We start from the raw sequence: 9,312 nt of genomic DNA on the forward strand, positions 1-9,312 counted from the left end.
GTACATAGAAGGGGAAATAATAATCTCAAATAAACAACACAGGTGGATAGAGAAAGAAAAAGGGGGGGGGGGTTGAATTGGGCGGTGGTCAGCGACCCAGATGATTGTTTACATATGACCGTGGGTCGAGAACAATGGAGCGCGCTTGAATGGTGTGTCCGTTCAAGCGGCGCAACTCTCATTAGAGTAAAATGAGTAAAGGGGAGATAATTCATTACAGGGGAGATAATTCATATCTCCTTTCTAAGCGCAGTATTAGTGCGATAGTAAAATCATCAAGGCGATCAACCGAGATAAAGGAAATAAAATAAGGTGTACAAATATATACATGGTTGCATCAATGATCAATTGAGCAACGTAGCATTAATAGATTAATGCAATACTAAAATATATACATAGCACATGTTTATGTTTTCTACTTACGCCAGTGAGAAATACACAATGCACTAATTAAATATAAATGAACTAAGCAAAATACACATGATGATATCCAATGGAAATAGCACAAACGTAATTAAGATGGAACTTGTGATTAAGTTCGGCTTACCACCAGGTATTCCTCTAGGAGGGAGAATAAATGATATAGTCTAGACTCGATAGCTCAGCTCGAATGAGAAAGAGAGGGTCTGACTTGATTTGAATCTACTTATATACAGGCCTGGAGAATGTGGGCGGACACAGGAAATGCCCTAGGCTAAGATTTATCTTACACGTGGGTGGATTTGACTCGAGGTGGGAGGCGCACCTTGGAATATCACGCGGTGTGTTGACCAGGGTAATCTCTTAGATCAAAGAGAGACGTGAGAGAAGGGGGGGGGGGAGAAGGATTAGCTTGCATTCAAACCAAGGTGGTGTCAACCGCGACCGTCCTTCAGACATCCGGCGGGCAAGACAAAAGAGATTGTGTGTTTACCTTTCCCCGATCAAGGGCAGATAAATGAAAGGACGCGCTTTAGCTATCTCCAAGGTGGTCATCTAAGTCTAGCCTGGAGCGGAAAAGGTGTGGCGGGTGAATAATTTAGGGGTAGGATGGGGAAATAATTAAAATAAAATAAATAAATAATGAAAAATAATGATTAATGCTGTGATAATTTTGAGTGACTCTGACAGCGAGTTTTTGACTTGTCACATACGCCGCCGCCAAGATGGATCTATCGCAGAAAGATCCATAAAGTGCGAGCAGACTGATGTCACTCTAACTTTAAGATCAGTTGTTATCACAGCATTAGAAAAAAAAAATCTGGAGAAATAAGGGGTAGCCATGCCAGGAGGAGAGTCTGTCCAAGTCTGTCCGTGGTCTACTTTCCGTCCCTGAATATGTAGTCACCTGGGTGAAACCTTTGGGGTTGCTTGGGAGAGTAGATTGGGCGATTGGGTGAGTAATCATTCCTTCCTGGGGCGGATTGGGGAGTGTGAGTGGGGCTTAGGCGGGGTGCCCAAGGCACGTGTGCATGTTGGGGCTTACCTCCGAAGCCGCTGTGAGGCGCTTCTTCACGAGAGTAAGTAGTCAGCTTACCTCGGTATCGTCTGACACGATCAATGCCAGGGAAGAGTGGCCTGATAAAGAATGTGGAGTTCTGCCTGAGAACGTCCCCACGAGTGCGACAATCTGGCTTACATCGTGGCTTCCTGACACGGTTAATGCCAGGGGAAGGTTGATATTGAACGGTGGCTGAGGAGCCATGGTGAGAGGAGTTTTCACGAGCGCGAGACTTCGGCTTACCTCGTGACTTCCCGACACTATCAATGCCAGGGAGAGGTTGATTCGGAATGGTGGCTGAGGAGCCATGAAGAGGAGCGAGTCCACGAGAGCAAGGGTTCATCTTACCTCGGGGCATTCTGACACTGTCAATGTCAGAGGAATATTGCATGATTTTGGCTGAGTAGCCTGGGTCAAGTAGACCCTCACGAGCGCGGGTATACGACTTAACTCGTGACTTCCTAGCAGTGTCAATGCCAGGGCGGAGTGGTTTGAGATTCGCTGATGAGTCGGGACTAGACGTGTTAGTGTGGCGACCAGGGCTTCCAACCAGCTGGTTGCGGCCACGTTTCTGCCTCGTCGATCTGCCGACGGGCAGAGAGAAGTAGGGTTTGTTGACTACTCCAAGAGGGACATATTTGGAGCCTAGAATAAAGTCGTACACTGGCGCGTCCATGACGGCTGCGTCAATGGTACCATGCACGTACCTGCACTCTACGTGGACCCTAGCAATAGGAAGAACCTTTGGAGGGATCTCACGGTCAATGGACTGAATCGTCACAGTTCTACCTGTGAGATCAGCCGGATCAACCAGTGCTTTGCAGATAACTGAACTTACCGCACAGCCTGTGTCAAATAGGGACCGGACGTACCGCCCGTTAACCAGAATGGTCTCTATCCCGGGGGAAGAAGAGACAGGGTGAGGAAGTGCCGGTAGGACTTCCGTTTTCGTAGGGCCGAGGGCAGTGTGTTCAGGGGCCACAGTCAGTGTTGATATGACGTATGGGTCGCCCGCTGTTCTATCAGTACGTGGTTGCTGATTAGACACAGAGGGTTTGGGGACCGCGGTCATTACTGAAATGGTCTGTGAGGCCTGCTGCTTATGGCGGTTGGGTTTGTGGCTACGCATGCTGTCGTTGCAGTCACAGTAGGCACGGTTAGTTTTGTTGCCACGCGTGCTGTTGTTGCAGTCAAGGTGGGCTTGATTGTTCTGGTTATGAAGAGGCTTACGTGCTGGGTAGTTGCAGTTTTTGTGCAAGGCTGGTTGTTGGGTTGGTGCCTTTCTAGATTGGGGTTTGCTTGAGGGCATGGGCTGGATTGGGGCATCGCAGTTTGCAGGACTATTGGACTGAGCAGGAGGGTTGGGCTGGGTAGATAATGTGGGATTGTCGAGAGAAGGGATATCAGTTATGAAAGTCTCATTCTTGGCAGCAACTTCTGTTTCCGTTTGGGCAGTGTACTCAATTTGGACATGAGTTGTGGTTTCGCTCTCCTCTGTTTCCTGGTCTAGTCTGGCGGGTGTGCCGTCCAGCTCCAAACTCTGCTGTCTATAGCGATGTCTGATTTCTAGTATTTCCTGGTCAAGCGCCTTCAATGCCAACTCATGCTCCCTTGCTAATCTCCTTTCTTCCTCTTCGTCTTCCTTTCTTCTTTCTTCCTCCTTACTTTTTTCTTCCTTTTCGTCTTCCTTTCTTTTTTCTTCCTTTTCGTCTTCTTTTCTCTTTTCTTCTTCTCTTTTAAATGCCTCAAAACGTTCCCTCACATATTTTTTCCGTTCTGCCTCATCATTATATAGGGTGGCCGCTATTTCTTTGAATTCAGCTATTTTCTGCATTAAGTCAGAGTGCTCTTTTGAGAATGTGCCACTGGCCATAATGATGAGGGGTACTAGGATGGTGGAGGGGCCAATAGAATTAATAATAGGATTTAGCTAGAATTAAAGAAAGTGGGTTAGTGAAAGTGAGTCGCTGGTTACAGGAAAGAGTGCAAAAGGAATGTGGTGTCTGCCTAAGTTAATCACAAAGTTCCTGCAAGAAAATATTACACATGAAATGCAATAATAATAATAAATAAAATGTGACAAAAGTGACACTCTTGATAATGCGAAGTGATGATACTTATAAATATTTTAAGGAAAAAATAATATTGATATGGAATTTAGTTATTGCTGCCTGTTCGTGCCTGCTGTACTAATGGGTTAAATCCACGGACGGGCTCGCCAAAATGTGACAGGTGGGGAAATGTGACGTGTGTTTGGCACGTTTTATGTCTAGGGGATGATTATTTTTAATGCTATCACACCCCCACTTATCAGCATATGAATCGGGAGCAGACACGCAACGAGACAAAGCAATGAAAGATAGATACAAAAGTTAAAATGAAGAATATTTATTTACACAAATATACATATAAGAATAAAAAGGGGGAGGGTTTGCACCTATCTCTAATTGATGATAATTTAGATCATCACTCTTGCACCTAATAAGAGAGTATGTCACTTTGTCCTCTGACTTAGCTGGTTGTCCTGTTGATGTCGCAGCTGGCTGTGTCCTGACTTGAGGTTCTGCAGCTGGAGGTGGCGCTCTAGCGGATAGAGGGACGCCGGTGATATAGTTCTTGTGGAGTCTCAATCCCCAAAATCTAATATCTGTAGTGGGCACAGTAGGGCGGGTGGCCGGCCACCGTGGGCACAAGGATACTGCGGGCAGAGCTGATCTGCCGTGGGCAGCGTAGTCGACAGGATATGTCCAGTGAGTTGCCGAGGGTTGGCGTAGCTATGACGTCTCGCACAGATCTGACTCTATAGGGACGTCGCGCCTAATAGCTTGACAGGTGGGCTGTCGAATAGACGGGCAATGCCGATAGCGCCAAGTAGTAGAATTGAGTAGATCTCCGTAGGCGGTAGGTGATACTCAATAGGAAAGTGCAGTGCTGAATAGCACTAAGCACATAGATAGGCCAGTAGGCAAATAGGCAGGTAAGTAATCCGATAAATAGGCAGGTCAGTGAGCTAGTGCAGTGCTGAATAGCACTAAGCACAAAGATAGTAGGTGATTCTTGATATCAAACAATTAGGCAGACACCTGAGGGAGGCTGCGGATAAACAAAGACAAGTTAGGACATGTCTCTCAAGCATCTTATCGATGCCCTCGACTGAGGTGCATTCGTCAGATTGGTGAAATTGCTTTAGAGCACAATGAGGAGATGATGACAAATGGGATTTGGAAAATAGATGGCAGATAGTAGCATTATATAAATGTACATAAAAGGGGAAATACTAATATAAAAATGTACATAGAAGGGGAAATAATAATCTCAAATAAACAACACAGGTGGATAGAGAAAGAAAAGGGGGGGGGGGTTGAATTGGGCGGTGGTCAGCGACCCAGATGATTGTTTACATATGACCGTGGGTCGAGAACAATGGAGCGCGCTTGAATGGTGTGTCCGTTCAAGCGGCGCAACTCTCATTAGAGTAAAATGAGTAAAGGGGAGATAATTCATTACAGGGGAGATAATTCATATCTCCTTTCTAAGCGCAGTATTAGTGCGATAGTAAAATCATCAAGGCGATCAACCGAGATAAAGGAAATAAAATAAGGTGTACAAATATATACATGGTTGCATCAATGATCAATTGAGCAACGTAGCATTAATAGATTAATGCAATACTAAAATATATACATAGCACATGTTTATGTTTTCTACTTACGCCAGTGAGAAATACACAATGCACTAATTAAATATAAATGAACTAAGCAAAATACACATGATGATATCCAATGGAAATAGCACAAACGTAATTAAGATGGAACTTGTGATTAAGTTCGGCTTACCACCAGGTATTCCTCTAGGAGGGAGAATAAATGATATAGTCTAGACTCGATAGCTCAGCTCGAATGAGAAAGAGAGGGTCTGACTTGATTTGAATCTACTTATATACAGGCCTGGAGAATGTGGGCGGACACAGGAAATGCCCTAGGCTAAGATTTATCTTACACGTGGGTGGATTTGACTCGAGGTGGGAGGCGCACCTTGGAATATCACGCGGTGTGTTGACCAGGGTAATCTCTTAGATCAAAGAGAGACGTGAGAGAAGGGGGGGGGGGGAGAAGGATTAGCTTGCATTCAAACCAAGGTGGTGTCAACCGCGACCGTCCTTCAGACATCCGGCGGGCAAGACAAAAGAGATTGTGTGTTTACCTTTCCCCGATCAAGGGCAGATAAATGAAAGGACGCGCTTTAGCTATCTCCAAGGTGGTCATCTAAGTCTAGCCTGGAGCGGAAAAGGTGTGGCGGGTGAATAATTTAGGGGTAGGATGGGGAAATAATTAAAATAAAATAAATAAATAATGAAAAATAATGATTAATGCTGTGATAATTTTGAGTGACTCTGACAGCGAGTTTTTGACTTGTCACACCAGGATTCGAACCCGGGACCCCTGGTTTGGAAGCCAAGTGCTCTACCGCTCAGCCACCACGCCTCACTTCCAAGTAAAAAAATGTTTAATAAACAAGAAAGTAAGTTTTAAAGACTCAAATGGTCACATCACAACTTGGTGAGAACAGACAACAGGTCACATCACAACCTAGTGAGAACAGACAACAGGTCACATCACAACTTGGCGAGAACAGACAACAGGTCACATCATAACTTGGTGAGAACAGACAACAGGTCACATGACAACTTGGCGAGAACAGACAACAGGTCACATCACATTCTAGTGAGAACAAACAACAGGTCACATCACAACCTAGTGAGAACAGACAACAGGTCACATCACAACCTAGTGAGAACAGACAACAGGTCACATCACAACCTAGTGAGAACAGGCAACAGGTCACATCACATTCTAGTGAGAACAAACAACAGGTCACATCACAACCTAGTGAGAACAGACAACAGGTCACATCACAACCTAGTGAGAACAGACAACAGGTCACATCACAACCTAATGAGAACAGCAACAGATTAAGGTTCTATTATGTGCTCCTCCAAAGCTAACTCAAGATAAAATATTCCTACGTCTATAAATTAAGTCAAATATATTTTAAGCTTTTGTTGAATATCTGGTGTGAAAAATATACTACCTGAACTTTGATATGCATTCAGTATTTACTTTAAAAATTGTATTTGACTAATTTGCTTTTTTTTTTTTTTTTTTTTTGTAAGTTGAAGTCTGTAAATAATTATGTGAATGCTAGCATCATTGTTAACAAATTATTTAATAGTAGAAAATAATTCACTTCATTACTTTTTTAACATCTGCAATAAAATCATCACTAAAAGAAAAACTTGTCTGATTCCATTTGAATACAGAAATCAATCAGAGAAGGTGGATGGATACATCAGAGCAGGTCAAAAACTAGTAACTACTGAGGCAAGAGGGATAACAAATCAAGATGGGTTTACTTGGAAGCAGCTAGAATGAAAAGATACACATGTATAGAACAAATAAGATTTGTTGTTGTTAGTTGGATCAATCAACTAAGGAGCTAAAGGAGCTAAAAGTATGTACTGTGATTGTACATTATTATTTCTAAAAGCCTTACAATAAAAACAGACCAAAAATAAATAAAAAGCAAAAAAGACATTTTTTTTAAAAAAAAGCATATATATTTTTGTAATAATTTATTTCATTTTTCAAGTATATAAATATCAGAACAGAAGAAAAAAGTAAATCTCTCAAATAGTTGAAGTAAATCACAAACAATTGTATCAAAACTGATTTCAAACATGCATCACCAGCAATATGCATGTTAGTATGACTAGAAAAACTGTTGAATGGAAAAATACTAAATGAATTAAACTTAGTCATCCTTTAGAAATGTCTCTCATAGTTCCTATAAATAAGTACTTTGAATATCTTCCAACTTAGTCCTACCAGCTATCCAACAGCCATACAAGTTAACATATCTATCAACTTAACTATATCAATCATATAACAATCCCATCAGCCAACTGATATACCTATCAACTTAACCATATCAATCATATAACAATCCCATCATTCAACTATCATACCTATCAACTGAAACATATCAATCATATAACAATCCTATCAGTCAACTGTCATACCCATCAATGTCATATTTGTATACCATTCATATTCAACTACTGGGTGACAATAGATTTTTATTGAAATACAACAACTTAAATTCTGGAACACACATTGACCTTCAATTGTTCATTTTCGTGAATAAAACTCTGAAGCTGCTCAACACCAGCAGATAACTTTGACCTGAAACAGAAACAACTTTGTTTCAAATTTGGATAAAAATGCATCTTTCAAATATTGGGGTTTGTGTTCAACAAAAATCAATAATCTTTACTCTTCTTTATTTTTACAATATTTATTCAAAAGTAATGGTGATAAATATTGGTAAGCAAGAAACCAATAACATTTCTCAATATCAATATAAAAGTTTAAAAAAACGAAATAAAATGTGGGATGCATGGTCAAAAGGCTAAATATGCTTGAACTTGGCTTGGCTACCTATAAAGCCTAAAGGCAGCATGAAAAACCTTACTTGGCTTAGCTACCTATAAAGCCTAAAGGCAGCACGAAAAACCTTACTCCAGATACCCCCTCCCCCACTGGTCCACAAATGACATTGGACCAAAGCACTCTGAGCATATTATAGGCATGAAAATAGCGCTATATAAAAGCTATAATTTATTTTTAAGTCTTCTGTCTATTCCATGAAGACGCTGATGTGACTAGATATACTAGATAGCTGCCACACTAACCTGTTTTTGCCTAACTTGAAATGCTGCATTAGCTGCTGGAATGTTACTGGCTCACAAGGGTCTTCACAAGACAGCTTAGCATCATGGTAAAAGGAATTCAAAATGTCACTAAAGCTCCTGAACTCCAGAATGTGATCCCCAACGATGACTGGTGAAAATGAAAGACATCTGGCAATAGGAAAGACATGAAACATTAAGCAGCTATTCTAAGCATTCTAGAGATGTGACAAAACTGGGAGTTTTTATATAGAGTCAAAGTTAGGTCTTCCAAATGTTCCCAGGACATTTTTATGTTATTAAATAAAGAGAAGTTATCTCATTAGTCCTGCAAAGAATTAAACACCCATTTCTATTTAAAGCTTTTGCAAAAATAAAACTAAGAAACCAATATTTATGCCTATATTTAAAAAGTCTCTTCAATGAGCTCTCTTTTTACTACAAATATTCAAACGAAACAAACAGAGCTAGTTTAATCTAACAAACAAATGGTTGCTCAATTGATACCCATTTATTACAGCTTACTGATGTAGCTATATTAAAAGTAGCATATTCTAAGATAACTATATACATTAAACAAAAAAAAGTACTAACCTGTCAAACTGTTCCTTCAGTACAGGTAGAACAGCTCCAAGTCTACCACACATTTCACAAGCTGCAGTAAAGTCTCTATGTGAAGGACCTTGTGATAGGATAGAACTGACTTGAGCTCTAGGAAAAGAAATAGAAACATTAGCATTCTATCATAGTCCAGATTTAGAACACACTCAAGTGAATTCTGTATTCAGTTTTAACTGTTTATTCCATTCAATTGAAAGGTAGAGTTAGCTAAAGTCAAACCTCATCTGAGTAGGTCAGCGAAATTAATACATTAACCCTCACAAATAAAAGCCAGAAGGAGGAATATTTTATGCCCTCTGTATTCTCTGTGTTGATAACTGACTTTACAAATGCAGACATAGCTCATTTCATGATGACATCCTTGAAGGGATTCATTTTTCATAAGGAAGTTTAAAGACAATAAATTACCATGGTAACCATTTTGAACTTGAAATGTGATATTTCAGAACTAATATGATAAAGC

The 9,312-nt window shown here is 41.0% G+C and overlaps 1 protein-coding gene across 1 annotated transcript; it reads right to left on the reverse strand.

Annotated features, from left to right (window-relative positions):
* Positions 1–7,097: 7,097 nt before the first annotated feature.
* On the reverse strand, positions 7,098–9,312 carry LOC106053936 (uncharacterized). Its single transcript, XM_056041797.1, has 3 exons — positions 8,823–9,312; positions 8,232–8,399; positions 7,098–7,722 (listed from the first exon to the last, which is right to left on the reverse strand). Exons 1-3 carry the CDS (start codon positions 8,873–8,875, stop codon positions 7,635–7,637), a joined length of 309 nt encoding a protein of 102 aa, XP_055897772.1. The 5' UTR covers positions 8,876–9,312; the 3' UTR covers positions 7,098–7,634.

Source organism: Biomphalaria glabrata, chromosome 9 (assembly GCF_947242115.1).
Source record: "Biomphalaria glabrata chromosome 9, xgBioGlab47.1, whole genome shotgun sequence".
NCBI lineage: Eukaryota > Metazoa > Mollusca > Gastropoda > Planorbidae > Biomphalaria > Biomphalaria glabrata.

What these genes read in the sequence shown, in the direction of transcription:
- LOC106053936 (XM_056041797.1), bottom strand. Translation starts at nt 8,875, where the DNA reads ATGTGTGGTAGACTTGGAGCTGTTCTACCTGTACTGAAGGAACAGTTT. An exon ending in CTGAAGGAACAGTTTGACAG is followed by an intron (nt 8,400 to 8,822) that starts GTTAGTACTTTT and finishes TCCTATTGCCAG; the next exon opens with ATGTCTTTCATTTTCACCAG. An exon ending in TTCAAGTTAGGCAAAAACAG is followed by an intron (nt 7,723 to 8,231) that starts GTTAGTGTGGCA and finishes TTTCTGTTTCAG; the next exon opens with GTCAAAGTTATCTGCTGGTG.